Genomic DNA, 18590 nt, shown 5'->3' with positions numbered 1-18590 from the left:
AGTGTATAACCGTGGCTGAATGGACGCAGCCACCTGGAAAGATTACACGGCCGGGGCAGGAAGCTGGTGGGAATTACAGAGAGGAAGAGACGACAGTATCAGAAAGTATAACGGAACTGAGATTTCTTAGTTTTTTAAAGGAAAACATGATTGTTTTGGGCAGAGGGTGGATAAGAAAGTGCTTTAAACCAGCGGTCCCCAACCTTTTTTGCGCCACGGACCCGACAATATGCCCGACAATATTTTCACGGACCGGCCTTTAAGGTGTCGCAGATAAATACAACAAAATAAAACCAGTACCGGTACCGAAAAAAAAGAAGATTTATTCATAACACACGTGAAAAGACCCAGGAAAACCGAGTTAACGATAAAAACGATAACAAAATAACGCTGAAAACCGATAAAAACCCTGAAAACCATACATTTCACACTTGAGCCTCAACTCTCGCAGCCCGGTACCAAACGACTCACGGACCGGGACCGGCCCGAGGCCCGGGGGTTGGGGACCGCTGATTTAAACAATACGCACGAGTTAGCCTGCTGCGTTTCTAAGAGGTCTGATCAATAATGGAGAGGAGGAGAGGTTTGATGCTATGCAGACGGCCCGGCTCATGCTTTCAGTCTCTCATGGTCAAACAGAACACCTACATCTTCTGCTGAGCAGCATGTGTGCACGTGCATATCACCCCTCTGCTGATGCAACATTACTACTACATTCATTTTTCATAAACTCTCACAGAGTCACCATTTTCTACGTTTGTTACACTTCCCACTCCCACACGGCATTTATGAGAAATTTACTTACCAGCAAAGTTTCTCAGCACTTTTTTAAACAATTACTTTGTGATTTTAAAGAAGTCCACATGAGCAGGCATTAGCTCCGTTAACATAGTGTTTCTATGTGGCTTTTTATTTGTACCCCTTTTGATATGCACATTAGAGCTACACAGTACGTACTAATAGACTGGGGCAAAAGCCACTTAGTCTTCAGAAAATGCTAAATTAAGCACTGTAATTATGATAAAGGCCTGGCCTGCAATTTCTCATAATCATTATCAGAACAAATGAGGCCGAGGTGGTGCAAAAGCAGGCCAACAACTGAGAGCACACCTTAATGAAGAACACAAAGTCCCCATCACGAAAAGATCAGTTTTGTAAGCTCTGATGTTTTAGTTCCAGGAAAAGCAGGTCAACTCTCCTGTAACAGACACATCCATCATCGCTTTCCCACTTTCAATTCTCGATAAGCAGCGTTAAAAAAAAAATCTGTTTCAAGAAAAGCCATTAACTCGTAGTGATAAATCAATTAGTTAATCAACAGAGAAGCCACCAGCTTAAGCTCCCAGTGGCTTTGTTGCAATGATGACCGGCCTTTGTGTTCAGAAAATCAGACATCGGACTAAAAGCGTCGTCTCTGATGCAGAAAACTGTTCTCCAAATCTCTCTCTCTGCTTTGATCCTCAGGCTTTTTTCTCCTTCCTAATCGTAGATAAACAAGACAAAGCAGAAACTAAAGAAAGAGTGCTTTCTACTGATGATTGACATAAAGCAGCCAGTGGCACAAACAGGGAGGCTGGACTGTGGCGCCTTCTCTTTAACCAGAGCTGATCCGCCTCCTTCACGCTGCCTGACTGAAACACTGTCAGGTTTGCTGGGCGGAGAGAACGAGATACAAGTAGGCAGAGATGTAATCAACCCAAACAACTCCTCCACAGCTCTTAGAACACACACACATATAGCACACATCCCTCTCCTGGCTATTATACAACACACATTACATAATTCAAACAATTTGTGACTGTGAAACAGACTCTTGAGATCCCCTCCCTCATAAACGCCCACTCGCTCTTTGAAAGCAGGACTAACGGAGGAAACAGGTACACTCTAGAGCCAGAGCCTCCGTCGGATCAAAACATTTTCTGATTGTGCCAGGGACGCTTTCTAAAAAGATTGCTCGGCTGAATTCAACATGACACGCTAGTTATGCAACAGGCTGCTGCAAGCAAAGCAACGCAGAGGAAACTGGGAGCTGAAGAGAACAGTGCCATCCTCCAAGGTTATTAAAGGTGCTCTGTCTCTATGTCCATTATGGACATGCTGTCAGTCTATCACAGAGCCAAACTGGTGCATGTTAGTGGGTACAGTTTAGTGACACTTTAACTTTTACTTCAACCACTGATGTGTTACATGTGGTGTCAGCTCAACATTAGATAGCTAACAGTAATGGCCTCATCATTTACACAGCTGAGAAGTCCAAAACATCCTCACAGGGAGGTCTGGAGGGGAGACGCTTCTTCCATGTGAAAACAATTACATCACTTTTAGCCTAATTTGTGGTGACAAACGGGCCCCGGCATCGAGATCTCAGGTCAGGAAGCCCATAAAAAGAGTTTACGTTTTTACGGCTGTGGAAGGGTCAAACAAAACGTCAGTTTAACCGTTATCAATATATATTTACATAGTTTTAACTCATTACGGAGCGAGGATATCTGCCAAGCAAGAAGCTAAGCACCTGCTGTGGAGTGTCCAGCTGTCAGCTGGCTGCAGCTCAGTACAGTAGAAATTGGAAGGGAACAGCATCATTAGCTGTGATTACAGACTCTAATACATTAACACCACAAAGTCTGATTTTAAAAAGTCTAATATTTTTTAAATAAAAACAAATAAAGGACGGAGTAGGATGCATCATATTTGTTAAAAAAAAAATGGGAAAAATTTAATGAGGGATTCTGTGCTTAGTACAGGAGCACTGGGGTTCATGTGGACAGCAGAGGAAAAGGGAAGCTTCCCTCCTTCGCCTTGGGACAGGAAGTCATAAAGCAGGATCAAACGCCTGGCACTGCTTACAGTCGAGCTATATGAGGAGCATAATGTCACGAGAGATCAAGGACTCAACAGAAACTCAGAGCCGCTGCAATAATCAAAGTTATCAAAATTTGATCCTTCAGGTGGCGGATAGTTTTCAGGGAGAAGCCGTCTGAGCACTACACTCTTTAACTGCACATTTTCCCGTGCATGTACATGGAGAAAGCTTGTCCCCCTCTGATTACTGGAGTGGAAGCAATATGGAAAGGTCATCAGGACGTGCTTAAATGCAAAAAGGGGGAAAAGGAAAAAAAAAAAAAAAAAGAAAAGTATACATACAAAAGCACAAAGGTTTGGGCTGTGGCCGCTAACCGCAGCGTCAAACACCTTATGAGTAAAAAGCATGTAGAAATCCACATTTTACAACAGCTACATTCTTAAACAGCAACCATAGAAAAATGTTTTTAATCAAAGACACGAAAACTAAATCCTTAAATCTGTTTTTCCTTCTGAAGTTTAATCAGTAGTCAAGCTCTTAATACTATTTGGAGCCATTTGTTTTCTTAAGCTATGTTCAGCCATAAACCAGACATCGTAAAAAATATCGTCACCACTGTGCATCAGATTATGCCTCCGTTCGGGGTCAAAAGTCAAAGCTTGCATAAAGCTACAGATGTGTTATACAAAAGTGCTATTTTAAAAGGGCTGACGTTCACTTTAAACCTCACTAGAAGCCTTGAAAGAATGCAGTAACAGCCAGAAGATTTCATGTCCACTCGCTCTCCCCTCAGTCTCACAGGCATATTCAGTGTACATGTTTGTGACTGGAGGCTCAGGAACAAACTTAGATCACTAAGAGCTCAGCAGATGCCCGTGTAACACTCCAGCATGCAAAAAGTGCACACAGTAACCCAAAAATAACAGCTGCATTACCTCAAGCTACTGATTAAGAGTCAGCTACTGTTTCATCTTCAGACGCTGCAGAGGAAACACAAGCTTTTTAAAAATGAGGCACCAACCAGAGACGTGTAAAATTGAGTAACCTGGTATGATCACATCTTAGAAATTACGAGAAATCCAGCAGCAAAAGTGTGATTAACAGAAGCACTGCATACCTTCATGAGAACGTTTCAGGTTTTACGTGCTTACAGAGAAAGTGTGAGAGCTGCTGGGGCATATAAAGAGTGATCTGACGGCTTACAGAGGCATACGCACAGACAGACTAAGAAACATAAGGACAAGGAGCACCTTTAGGGAGGAGAACAGAAAACTGCACTGTTCTTAAAGAAGGCTAAAAAATTTGTGGAAATTTGTAAGAGGAAAATACAGACAGACACCATCAAAATCTCTCATGAGCATTAGGGCTGGGCCATATCATACCGTTCACGGTAATACCGGTATAATGTTGGGCAACGACAAGAAAATGAAATATCGTGATAGAATATGGGTAAAACGCGCATGCGCAGTGACTTTGTTTTCATACGCACATAGCCAAAAAGGCACGGCGGCGACGGAGAATGACAAGGGCTAAAGCAGATCGTTGAATGAAACGGATGAACCAGAACTGGTTTGTAAAAATGCTGCAGCTTCAGTGGTGTGGAACTGGTTTAGCTTTCGTCCATCAGATACACAACAAAGCACTATTTTTGGTAGCGCATGCTAGCGGGCCGTCGTTATTACCGTGTTTTTTGGAAAATACGGCACACTTAAAATCAATCCTTTGATTTTTCTGAAAATCGACAGTTCCCCATATAATCCCGTGTGCCTTATGTATGAATTCTGGTTGTGTTTACTGACCTCGAAACAATTTTATGTACACGGCGCTCGAAAATCTGTCAAATGTTTTAGTACGACTTTGCTAAGCTACGAAGCCGCACCGCTTGATGGATTGTCGGAGCATTACGGCTATCGTAGGCAGGAGCCTCGCGGAGTGATACGTACTGTGCTTCAACATAATATTACCGTATTGCGTATGTGTAACCTCTTTTTAAGTTTTGTGGATATTATACATGGTTATGCTGAGGATATGTCGGCCAGTTTCCACTGGAAATGCCTTTTGGTTAAACTGTCAGCAAGGAATTTACATTTGCACTGTTAAATTTTTATATAACTTTAATGCAGATAAAAAATAAAAAAAACAGCTGCTTGTTTAAGTGAAAATACATTGATTTTTTTTTGCACTAATAAAATTGTGGAGTTGTAAAGTATTTTGTCTAGTGTCAATTATGTTGTCAGCTATATCGTTATCGCAAATTTTCAAATCTATATCGTGATAAATATTTTTGGTCATCTCGCCCTGCTCTAATGAGCATGATGGTCATGTTTGCGATTTTCTCACAGCTTCTTGGGAAAGGCCTCCTCAGTTTGCTCAAATATCACATAGTATTGTGCTCCCTATGCATGAACTGCACAAACTGTTGATCAGGGAGGTTTTGTACTACCTTCAGCTCCCAGCAGTGTTCCAGAATGGAAAACAGGGACATCCAAAACCTCACTGACACACTATACTACCTAACAGATTCTTAGGGATGCTGGGGAAACGTTTAGTGAAACACTGCAAAGCAGTAACAAAGTCCCAGGGAAGAGTGGTGAACAGGGAGATCACACTGCAGTAAAAGTATCTCCTGGTTCTTTAAAAGCTGCCTGGGACAAAGCTGTAAATATACAGCCTGATGTCCAACACTGACCTCTGTAGTATCTCATAAAAGCACAGAAACATGCACAAAGTATAATACAAAAAGCTTTCTGGCAATATTTATAACTCCACATATTCATTTCTGATGGAGACCAGTACTTAGAATCTCTTAGAAGAAACCAGACTTCATACAGTGGGCATCACCCATTCTCTGTAATGAAGTGCAGAACCACTGTGGGTAAATTCTTGCTCAAGCATCAGTCTCCAGTTGTGGACATGTGGAAATTATTCAAGTTCCTGCACAATCATCAGGTCTAAACAAACAAAAGAGGAGGGCATTTGAACAATGCAGAGTCTTGTTCAAGCTACAGCTTCATAACTGTCCGACCTGATCAGCCATCTTTCCCAGGGTAACATGGGGTTCACAATCAGCCCAGAGCAACTGCCAGCCACACATTTTACCGCTGTAAGAACAGCTCGGGTCCCTCGGCTGACCACTTGAAAGCCAGAATAGGCTCTCCTAGCTGGGACACAGCGTGTAGCTGAGGCTCATTTACTTTAATGCTTGTCAGAAGACTGCCAACAACAACAAGAGGGAAAGGGAGAAAGTATCTTGGTCTCACTGGGGTTTGGGGGATTTAACAAACAAAAAAAAAAAAAGAGTTGCAGCTGGTGTTCAGAGACTTGTTTCTGTCAGAGATGTGAAATCTGATTAAGAACGAAGGCAGAGAGACACTGTGGGGTGTCTCTGTAAAGCTGGCTCATCAGTCCGCCAAGGACAAAGGGGGACAATGAGGAAGGGCAGAAAAATCCTTTTTCACTTTGTTGTAGAGATTTAGATGAGGAAATCAATTCTCATACTGGTGCACTGATTACAAGAGTGCAGCCAACAGCTGTTTCGTGTAGGATAGAAATAAAGATTATGGAAAATCACTGTCTGGTTTTAACAGAACACACAAAAAAGAATTGAGCAGAATTTCTGATTTACCACCACCGTGTTTAAAGTCACGTTTAGTCTCTGTAGCTCACATGCATCATGCTACCCAAATACTTCCTTTGCAACTAAGTACTTTAGAGTTTTGCCACTTGATTTTAAACACACATAAACAGAGATGAGAAAAGCCCAGAACTGTACACAGGGCTGGGCCTCACAATGTGCTGGCAGGCAGAGTCAAGCATGAAATGGGCTTTATCCCTCAGAGAGTCAGGCGGGGACGTGATGAGAGGACTGAGGTGATTCGCTGCCCCGAGCCCCCACCCCAATGTCATCTGCTGTATATAATTCCACAGCTCGAGAACAGCCAGGAGATGTGCGTATGTGAGATATGAGAAACCTGAGGCCTGAACTAGAAAGTCCTAGAATACAAAAACAAATCGGGGGAACAGAGGTTTTAAATGAAATTACTCTGATATGGACTACAAAATCTCTTTTGTCAGCATTTACTGGCTTGGTAGCAGTGGCTGGATAAGAGCTGGCTGTCAGAAACACAGCAGCGTAACAAAGACAACGAGAGGCTGGGGTGTTAACTAGAAGTCTACTTGTCATTACTAATGACCACTTCTTACTTCTCTTTCTGTTCTTGCCTCCATCTGCAGTGTTATTCTCTTCATGTCTCAGGCCACGATGTTACTTGGCAGCAGAAACAATGAGAACAACACAGGGAAGTTTGATCAACAGCTACAACAACTGATCATGATTTGCTAAAAAGAAAAAAGAAAAGACAAAAAAAAAAAAACCCCAGGCTCTTGAGGTTGGACAAGAGGCTCTCATCCCGATCATGATTTTCTGGCGATGCAGCGTTCGTGGCCTCTCATGTTTGAGTGTTCAAACATGACACTCTTTGTATTATCTGAAAGCCCCTTTAGACTGTTACCAATTATTCCTGAACCCTGAACTCTTTTATGAGACAAAAGGGTGGTAGCAACTGCACAGAGAAATTCACGGTTCCTCTCTGGAGAGCATTTCATTTCTCAGGCTGTGATGAGATCCTTTGTTCTCACTTTAACTCCCAGCATCACATAATTGGCCACCATCTGGGACTCTCATTCCTATTCTTTTGCTCCATGTCATTCTCTTCTGTTTCCCTCCGACCGCCTTTACCACATGTTCTACATATGCATGTTTTCATGGTAGGAAATCAGACATCTGTTGTCAATGCCTAATTCTTTCCTGAAGGATTATGTAATGTTATAATGAGGAACAATTACTGAACTAGCTTGCCCTCGACATTTCGACGGTTCATTGGAAAGCAGTGCATTTGTACTTTTTAGCAAGGGGGAAAAAAAGAAAGGTACAAATGTGGAAGAGAGCAATGTGAAGGGGTCCCAAAGAGATCCTCTGGCCTTTAAGTGGCCTTTTCACATTCTCGCTTTATTCTTCCACTGTCCTTATCCATCCGGTAGCCCTTCTGCTTCACATGGATCACCGTTTACTTTCTTTTCTAGCCGAATCAAATCTCTGCCCAACGCCCACAACTAGCGCAGATAGCAGCAGCTGACGCTTTTTCTTCTGACATCTCTTTACTTGTAACTTTCTAGATTCAGAATCAAATCTGAGATGGACTGCCATAAAACTTTGTAAGCACATTCATGTTCCCCTAAAAATGAATTATAATAACTTTGGCGGTTGCTCAAATTGTCTAGCTCCATTATCCAAATTAAAAAGACTTTAGCCTCATCTGTACTTTGTTTTCACTGCTAATCAGTTAATGGTACTTTGGCATGCTAAACTAGGACTGTAATAACACAACAAACGACATTATATCTGTTAAGTATCAGCATGTGCAGCCATAACCTCTTTGCATTTTCTAAGCAGTGTAAAGACCACAGCATATAACTGTAGATAAAAGATGGGGCTTGTCACCTACTAGATTGTCGATCTTAAACTTGAGTGCTTCAAATGTCGCCATCCTAGCTTTTAAATCCAGACGTCACTGTTATTTAAACAAGTGTCCTCCTGACACATTCTTTTCTAGGCCTGGCATTAGACTGGAAACAATCTCAGATATTATTTAGCGACTTACAAACTGAATGGAAGGCTACTACACGATTAGCATCATGCCATTAATACTTAAGGACATCTCGGCCTTCGGTTTGCATGAGAGCAGTCCAACATTACAATCCTTATTTTTGCTTTTCTTTCTAGTCTAGACTGTCCAAGAAAAACCCAACAAAAGCATCAAGCTTGATGAAAAACGGTGATCAAATGTGACCATTTTTTTGTAACATACACTCAAACTAAATTTGGCAGGTCTGGGGTTTTTCCTATTCTACTCCCAGAGAGAAGATAGATAGGGAAAAAACGGGGGTATCTGCACATTCGCATGATCTGAGAGTGTGTGTAGTTATTTAGGGCATGCATATCCCAAGTGGCAGGGAGTGAATGTTTTAAGAGGGAACAAAGGCTGTCTAAGTGAGGGCTGTGACGGAGGAGCTTCTTTGTGGAAAGATGACAGGGAAAAAATAAAAATCCATCAAAAAGCTGCTATCAGCTCCACTGATCAAGGATCGTCTGATGAGGAAGTCGGCTTAATTGGGGCCCATCAATAAAAAAAAAAAAAGTGTCATATGCTCAAACACAGAGACCATGAGATATGAGACTCATTAAAAAACATGGCTTAAAAACTGCAAAGGGAAGAAACATAATAAAATAAGTAGGCTTAGGAGTAAGAGAGCAAATGAGCACTGGGACAATCTTTGTTAAGCAGTGAACATCCACACTCCCCACCCCAACATACAACACCAGGCCAGACAAAGGAGGTATAAGCTAATAAATGTCAGGTAATGTAGCGGGCTGAAGTTATTGATATCATTTACAATGTATTAGCCTGTCACCCAGCTGTGTGTGTGAGTCTGTGGTTTTCCCCCCAGGGGGGCTGAACACACACAGTGGAGTCCCATCTGTTAGCGTTGATGACAGCAGTGTGTGTGTGGATGTGTATAGCCACAGGGGCTGTGTGCATGGTGGAAACATGACAAATCGCAGCCCTAAAGGACAGGGCACAACAATAAAATAGATGACACCATCTATTAGACACTAATTAATATTAATATCTACACACTGACACATGGAAACACACACCTTCATTAAAACCACTGAGCTTTGAGTTAAAAACTAACATTGCATGAAATACCGCCACCTTGCATCGCCCAGAGGGAAGATGTGTTGGAAAAAACATGCATTCTAGGAGAAAAAAGCCTAGAAGAGTCCGAGGCCCAATTCCCATAAAAACAAATAAAAGGAGAACCTAATTTTATTCCTGGGAGTGTTAATAACATGCTAAGCAGCACCAGAATGTAGAATTTACCCCCCATAATAATAAGAAATGAAAAATGGAAAAATCTCCCTACGCTTGCTTACGCTTCTTCACTGTTTACATCATAGTGTGCATACTTCTAAATACACTCACCAGGCTGTATTTCATTCTAATGAGAGCTTTATGTTGGCATCAAGTTTGATGCAGTACTTGAGAGATGAGATCAGAGCTCGGGGCCTGAGCTTTCTACACTGGCACATTTCCACCGGTCAAGAAGTTTTACTGCTATGATCAGCCGGCTACTATCCCAAACAACGGCACTTTCACCAATAAACCCCTCAACCTTTGCATCTAATGCTTCATCGTGATGAAAGACCTCAGGCTCCTAAGTGGGAACTTGAGTGCACGTGGATGCTCACCTCAAACTTTACAACCCCTTTGCACCCGGAGCTTTACAGTAATGCCGGCCTAATGTGTGTGCACCCCTGTCCGGCTCCGCGGCTTCGGAGAGGGAGGCGAGAGCTGCCGGGAACAAACAACATCATCACTGCTCTCCTTCTGTACCTAATGCCCAACTTCTCTGGCTCCCATTATCTCCGGGAGACTGCTCAAAACTATCAGGTTATTGCTTTTCGCGGCTTGACAACGCCGCACTCCGCGTCGTCTGTGTCGAGATGAGGGGCTGCCACGCGCTCAAACCAATAACAACAACCCCCAGCGTTGTGCGGTGCTGAAGGGATGATGGGAACAAGTGGGGAGGGAGAGGGCTGAAGTAGTGAGGAGATTATTAGAGCTGTTACATGACTCTTGAGAGAACACGAAGCTCCTCTATAGAAAGAACACTGAGGAGGAGGCGGTTCAGTGCAGCACCACATGGTGTTGGATGGGATCGCTTTAGTGACAGACTCGAAACAACATCAACCTCGGTTTGATATTTTTTAAAAATGTGACACAGACTTGAGAAAATCCTGTGACTTGCGATGCTAATTTGCATCAAAGTATTGATAGTAGGTGTAAATCCCATTTAATCCAATAAAACTGTCATCATGTCAGCATGCTAATGTGATTGTGAAGGAAGCCTCACAGAAATCAGCATTTTAAAGTAACTTCAAGCCTCAAATAACCAACTTCCTGTTGTTTTCAGCTCATCTTTGAAAACTTGTGCTTGTGCAAAATGATTGAAGATGTCAAACTAGACTCTTGGGAAGCACAATACCTGCAGTAGGATCCCATTTCCTCAATTAAAGCCCTGATAGGTGGGAAATGGAGACCGACTAATGTAGTCATATGGAGCTGGGAGCTGGTGACAAATTCCTCCTCAGATAAACTAAGTAATTAAACCCAAACAAGGTGAGCCCAGAGGAGGCTGAGATGGACTTCACAAGTGTTATCAGATGAAAGGACTGGTGAAGCAGGGCGATATGATGCGTTTCTGCCGCTCAGCCTACCCGGTTACATAAGTGGCCCTCTGAAGACGAGTATTGCAAGTTACAGCTGACACATAAAGGGCAAACTTGCACAGTGCATGAGGTAGAGGATGGTTTAGAGGCCAAGCGAGTGCCTGCACTCATAACCAGTGAAAAGTTTAGAATTTCAAAAACATCCATGTATTGGAGCTTTTAAAACTAAGTGCCATTGGTTGGAGGCAAACAATTCAAGCACTTGAGGCAAGGTCCATTTTCTCAATCGCCTGCTTTCAGACACTTTAAGAATGAATTTGGGTTTTCAGTTTGAAAGACAGGAGGGCTGCAGCTCTGATTTTGTTTCCGTTTAGTGTGGGATTAGCAACACGACCTCAGAGTTCAGAGTTTATCTGCTCCGGGGATGTCAGCCCAAATGGAAATAAAGCAATTCAATCAAGTCACCTTAATTCCCACAGTTAACGTGTGCGTGTACACTGGTGGAAATCCCACATAATGTACCTCCTTACAAGTCTGTATCAAAAAATGCTTTCTTGGTACTATCATAACAAAATCTCTGGCTCGAATCGTACCACGATCTTCTGACGATAGAGGCGATCGACTTTCTCAACAAAGTAACCACAGCGGATTAAAAAAAAGAAAAAAGAAAAAAAACTTCCCTCTCGATATGCCCTTTTACGGTCAGTCAGTATTCCACAAGCTTTTTAAATAAATCACAGGGTCTCCAGAGAGCAAAGCAAAACACTGAAGGCTCCTTCTCAACCCAGCTTCAGGAAAGCAAACAGCTCAGGTCCTGCTCTCTGTGGGCTCTGCAGGACTCCTTCGTGGCTGTAATAAACATATGATATCAGAGTCTAACACAAGTGCCACCATGTCTGAAGCATTCATGAACATTTAAAGAATGACAAGAAACCAACTAATAAGCAGTAAGACCATAAATTCTCCTGTTTTAGGACACATATGTTGTTTCATTCAGAGACTTAAGCAGCAGTGTTGTGCTCAGGATCAGGGCCTTTGCATTCAGTGGATGCACTGTTGACAGGTTCACCCACAAACCTACTATGTATAACATATTCACAGTATTCCCACCCCCCCACGAGTCTGGGACAGAACATGCCATTCTATCCGCCTTACTAAACCTCCACCCCGCCCCCCCCCAGCAAAAGCATGTGGTGTATTTGTTTGTTTTCTGCGGGGGGAGAGGGGAGGGTTCTGCCTGATGTTGGCTTGAAATCGATGTTCCCAGTAACGTTTCAGCAGCAGCAGCAGCAGCAGCATCCGCCTCAGGTTTTTATAGTTAAGTCACAATGTTGCAGAACTAATGAGCTGATGTAGCTTCTATTGTATCCCATTGTCTGTTAAACCAGCACTAAAATCTCAGTCTTAAAAGTTTAACTACTCACTGCCTGATATTGAAGCTGTCGATAAGGCACAAAAAGATGCCATTTCAGGCAGAGTGTTTTGCTTTCAAAGCCAACACTGAAGGACGTAAAGCATCAAAATGAAAGAGAAAAGACTGGAAAGATCTAGTGACAAACAGGAAATGCTGTAACAAACAACAAACTTCAAAGCCCCTTTAAGAGACTGCGGGAACTTGGGTCTGAGGAGAAACATATCCGCTCATTCACATAAGATTTATAAGATATTTTTGAGACACATTCCTCCCCTAAAAATCCAACTTTACAAACGTGACTGATGTGTGTCCCACTTTCCTGATATCAGAGGAGGGAGGATTTGTATTCCTGTTTATTCCTGATGCAACTTGTAACAGATGCTTTGCATTAAGTAAGAGTATTATGCTGCATGCAGCAGCCACAAACAAAACTTTACCTGCTTAGTCCAGAGTCAAAAGCAGGATTATAAATAACCTGCCATAAACTCACCTCTGGCATAGACACCCGCCACTTGACAGAAACATGAGGGCATGAATTGAAGATAACGGCGTTTAAAAGCCCTCCGAGTTGACCCACTTTCATAATGTGAAGTTTGATCGATTACAGGGCAGCAGAGGAGGAAACTACAACAGCTGCAATTTGCAGAAAACTGACAGGAGTCAAGCTTCACTTGACCAAATAGATTTTTTTGAAGACGTTCTGGAAAAAATGGAAATGTGACACCTCTGTAGGCTTTTCAGCAAAAACTAAACAGCGAGTGGAGAACGGCATTTCGCCTCAATACCAAGAAACCGCAGATTCCACTGTGGAGGCCGTATCTAGTTAACGAGACTGAAAGGGAGTTTTATGGAGACGTTTCTCACAATAAGACAGGGGGAACCCCCCTTAAATAAACTCTCCTTCACACTATTAATCCAACCAGCATCATTAGAGGTAACCACTACAAACCATACAATTGTGTGCAGAAGCTAGACAGCTAATTAAAATGAGTCATATGGTGGAAAATCTCCCCCCAAGAGGACACAGACGTCTCTCTTTGTGCATGGTCTATTTTACAGCCGGTCTCCTACCTGGACTTGCCCTTTGCCCATAATCTTGTCCACAATCTCATTGTCGTCTTTGTTCAGCATGCTTTTGTCGTAACACTTCTCGTAGCACAGGATCCGAAGGTACTGGGAGCCCTCCAACTCAATCTCAAACTCCTGTGCAGTGACACGGATGTAAACAAGGAGAACAATGAAGATGAAAACAGCACAGTTAAAAAAAATAAGAAAAGAAAAAAAGATGTCTTTGCGACTGACTTCGTTCCACTGAGGCTCTGTGGTGTCCCTGAAGACTCGGGTCTTGGCCTTGCTGACAAAGTATCCAAATGAGTCTACTTCGAGAGTGCAGTATAGATCTGAAAGCACAGAGAGTAGACAGGTCGGTGAGATGAAACAACAACAGAGTATGACAGACAAAATGTGAAGCACTGGAGAACACTTAAAAAAAAGAAGATCAAACATATTGTAGATGTTTAAAAATGACTAAAACATGCTGTTACACATGTTTAACTGCCGCAGACGGGTGTTGGACAGATACATTTATCGTTCCCTGTGTGGAAATTTGATAGCAGCAGAAGATACTTGACATTTCAAAGCACCATATAAAAACAATCACATGAACATAAGACGTAAAGCACACAATATACAGACACTTTCCCTCTCCGAGCATCTTAGGGATGATTTTGGCCAGGCCAGCTTCCAATGAAAGACGTGGATTCTTTTTGCACTGCGACTGATTGATTTACTGGAAAAGGTCGAATATATATAGCATCAATCCTCCAATGGAACTGCCTGATATTTAAATATACATTTTTGAGCCTTCAAAAAATAAATAAAATAAAATATTTTCCTTTGAAGCCATAATGATGTGTTAACATAATAACCAACAGCCAAAAATCCATTAAAAAACTCAAGACACAAGACTTGTCTTATGAAAAGAAAGAAAACAACTAAATATGAGGGAAGCTGTGAACAGTGAATGTTGGAATCACCATAAGAGCACAGCCAAAAGCGCAAACATGTATAAAAGTATCACTTCTAAAGACTGATTTCACAGATTTCTAACAAATGTGCAATTAAAAGGTGAAAAAAGCCCTCCAATTTGTCAATATGCTACCGTTTGACAGCAGACAGGCATCAATCTCCTCCCTGTGTACACAATCAGCACCGGCAGCCCCTCGCCACTCTTAACATCCTCATACCGCAGCAGTATCCTGCCCCGCTTCCCTCCTCTGGGATCAGCTCACACTCAGCTCTTATACACAGAGCAATTAAGTCTGTTAATGTGTTTCTTTAAATGCTCCTGAACCCATTCCTGCAGACTGTGCTACCAGCTGTCTGTAAAGCGTCTCCACTACATCCCTTATGTTGGACTTAACCCCTCGGGTTAACTTCCACTAGACAGCATGATGGATGGGTGAGTGGTTCGACCTTTCACCGGGACAGTCACTAAGATTAAGCAAGAGAGCTGAACGGCAGGGGAGTGAGTTTAATTACATATGCAATAAAATAAAAAATACATTAATTTAAACAAAAAAAAAAGTCAAAAGCAAAGTCATCATCACGATCACAAGATTTAAGAGCCTGACACGAGCCGGGTTATGAGAGGATACCAACCACATCACCTGGATGAGCTGCGACTGGAGAAAACGTGTGCACATGTATCTATAGGATAAAAAGGAGCGTACAGTATAAAGGAATGTCGTCCCATCTGGTTTTATTCCCCCTTTGTTTGTTTTCTCAGCATCCTAAAAGGTTTTGCCATAATCACTCCCAGTTAGGAAGAGATTAGCGGTGGTGGTACGAGGGAAGTTCAATGAAGGGGAATTCAGTGCGACCATCTGGGGGATATTTAAAAAAAACATGAAGCAGTTATTGCACGCTTCCGCTATGTACGGAAGCATAACAGCTCACGGCTGTCACTTCTGATTTGACATCTGGAAAAATCCTTAAACTACCTGTCACAGTCTGCTTCATTAAAGAGGCGGCAACATTCTGATGGTTGCAATGAGCGATTCAACCGGTTCTTTGTGTGCAACTCTAATGTGATTTAATCCTCTTCGTTTCATCTAGCCCTGGAGTAGAGAAGCGTATACATAGTCCTGAGCAGCTCCCAGTTTTCTCTGGAAGTTGATTTCCTCTCCAGCTGAAATGGGTTTATGTGCCCAGACCTAAAATTCAAACAAGGCCATGGAGAGCATATTTTGAGAGGTCTTTGTGTCCTCACAGTGGATCCAAGAGGGCTTTGAGAAGTAGGACAGACTAAAAGAGGCCTGGAGTTTTCATTTTTCTGGCAGGTCGCCACCAGGCTCAGAGTATGAGGGGGATTTATTGGTCAGCATGGGGTCTCTGACCCCTAAATACAGGGTTAATGGATACCATCCTTTTCCATCTCAATTAGCTGTGGGCTGTAGCCCTTGTGGGGCGCGTATGTTCTTATACAGCAGGCTAATCTTTGCCCGAGGCTGCGCCGAATGGTGGTTCAAACTGTTGGTTCACAGAATCAGGAGACGCGTGATAATCAGTTCAACTAACTAGTGTCTCAGCAGCTACAGATCACAGTCACCAAAACCGCTGCTTCAGGACAAAATATTCTTCTCAGACTACAAAACATAATAAGCAGGGAAATGCCATAATTCAACTGTTTAAACAGAACCCAGAAGAAGAAAACTAATAAAAGCCTGACATAGAGAATACATGCAGCCATGGCTGGATTGGATTACACAGAAATACAGTCTCGAGAACGTGTGAACACTTTCAGCAGTGGTTGGAATTTGAGCCTTACAGGAAAAACGTGGAAAAGCAAAAACGTCAAAACGAAACAAAAATTTTAAAAATGCCAAGTAGGTGCTTTAACTGTGCATTGACCATAAAATAAAATTTAAAAATGCACCTTTCTCTCATCTTCTAATGTGGATCTGTGCCCCCACCCTATGCAGAAAGTGCAGTTCTATAAGTGTGTATTGAGCTAACTGTTGCATCTTTCTGAAGGGAACGACATGCAAACACTCACACATACAAACAAATAAAAATAAAGCAAGAATAAAATGACATGACATGTTTTTTGCTTCTCATCTAGGTCAGTATTTCCATAGATTTTTTTTCTATCTGAGTTTTTGGGAGACGCTCAACTCCCAGCTTTTCCCTCTGTGACCCAGTTTGACTAACTTTGCCCTGGGCTGCGCTTCCAAGCCCTTTCCCACTGGGGGAAGATTGTTGTGGCATAAATAACAGCTTCAGTAAAATCTTCGACTACATGCTTACTTGATTTTTTTTGATTTAAAAAAAAAAAAAAAAAAAAAAAGGAGGGGGAGGGGGAAAGAGAAAGCCTACTGTGGAGCATTCAGTGCCCACTTAACCTGACACAGTGAATAATGACTGCTGTTTCAGATCATTACACATTTCCATTCTAATATGAAAATAATCACCATTTGCAATAACAGAAACCACATGCGCACACACGATTATGCAAAAGAGGAAATTGCTGCAAAATCCTCGCACATTGAAATCTGAAATGCCAGAGACGATAAAGTAGAGTACCGACAACGCAACTGGAACCGCGCTGAAGCTTTAACACAGGCTGGAACATCGCCACACAAAACCTGTGCACAAACCGAATCCCATCATTAAGCTACATCTGGAGGGGGCTTTGTAATTTTAGTCATTTGTGGTATTGGAGGAAATTCTACAAGCAGAGGAATACAGTGTGTCTCAGTGATCTCTGTATGTGTTTGAAACCCCAGAGAAACTGTGCCGATGCTGGACAGGTTTTAAAAACTAAACATGAATATTAAAAAAAGCTGTAGGAAGCAATTGGCAAAGATGTACCGTCTTGATGTTAGTCAGACATAGTCACCATAAAAGGGGTGTATTATATTACTAAGGGTTTATTTAATTTGAGCTATTATTTGATTTCTTTTGTTGAACTTTCAAATTAAATAAAACCGTTGTTGCTGAATTGATCACTTAACCTTTAGTGCAGTTAAGCCTTTTCTATAAAATGAACCCCGCTCCAGACTGATGGACGACAAGAAGAGAGGTGGATGAAATGATGCATCCATCATGCCTTCTTCTACTATGTAAGTCTGTGGGGGATGTATTTTGATGTGGAGTGCTTCAGCTGGTCAGGTCCAGCTTCACCTGGATACACTGCATGACCAGATTTTTTCATCTTTATCCTCTGACAGTACAGGAATATTCCAAGAACACAATACAAGAATTCATCGCGCTCAAATTGTGAAAGAGTGGTTAAGGAGACCTCATTTTCTCACATGCACCGGCCACCGCAGAGTCCAGACCTCAACCCCATTGAGATTTTTTGGGATGTGTTATGTAAGACTTCATGTTCTCCCATCATCAATGCAAAACTCTGAATGGAAACAAACGTTGTGACATTGCCAAAGTTTATTAGGGACTCGAATGTTACAGGCGATCTGGGGAGATTTTGGAGCATGTGACTGTTTTTGTTTTGCAGGGCAGAGTATGATAGCAGACACTACACTTTCCTCATTCTTCTTTTTTCGACTGCTTCCTTTAGGGGTCACCACAGCGAATCATTTGCCTCCATCTCACCCTCTCCCTCCAAACGGCTCATTCCTTCTCTCCATCATATCAGTCACCTCCCTCCCTTTACTAGTCACAGTCCCTACATTTAAAGGCATTTTTGTTTACATGGAGACTCAGAACCCACAGCAGTTCAAAACTAGACTTTTGAACTAACCTATATAGTATTAAAAGATTTGTATAACCATACTGAAGAGATTGCCTAATCCTGAAATCACAGCAATAAACCTTACAAAATGAAATATGAATAATGAACACATGCCACTGGAAATACATCATCAGGTATAGTAGTTAAATTTACTTCAGTGACTCACACACACATACATATAAACAGTGACCACCCACCCATTTATCTACCACAAGTAAAAGGCATTAAACCTGTGTAAACACACATTAGAGGACCTGTACGAATGAATGAAATCAGATATAAGTTATGGATGGCTGAAGCTTCACTTTAACTCCAATAATTAAAT

General features: G+C 42.1%; 1 protein-coding gene across 6 annotated transcripts in view; it reads right to left on the bottom strand.

Annotated features, from left to right (window-relative positions):
• abr (ABR activator of RhoGEF and GTPase) overlaps nt 1-18590 on the bottom strand; it is a 124052-nt gene that overhangs the window by 21758 nt on the left and 83704 nt on the right. For all 6 annotated transcript variants that reach the window (XM_040049838.1, XM_040049840.1, XM_040049841.1 and 3 more), the window contains 2 exons: nt 13813-13910; nt 13582-13713 (listed from right to left, as the gene is read on the bottom strand). In XM_040049838.1, the coding sequence (XP_039905772.1) occupies nt 13582-13713; nt 13813-13910 (230 nt within the window). The remainder of the gene's footprint in view (nt 1-13581; nt 13714-13812; nt 13911-18590) is intronic.

Source organism: Simochromis diagramma, unplaced genomic scaffold, assembly GCF_900408965.1.
Source record: "Simochromis diagramma unplaced genomic scaffold, fSimDia1.1 OVJJ01000050.1, whole genome shotgun sequence".
NCBI classification, from domain to species: domain Eukaryota; kingdom Metazoa; phylum Chordata; class Actinopteri; order Cichliformes; family Cichlidae; genus Simochromis; species Simochromis diagramma.
This window is presented reverse-complemented; position numbering and strand designations above follow the sequence as displayed.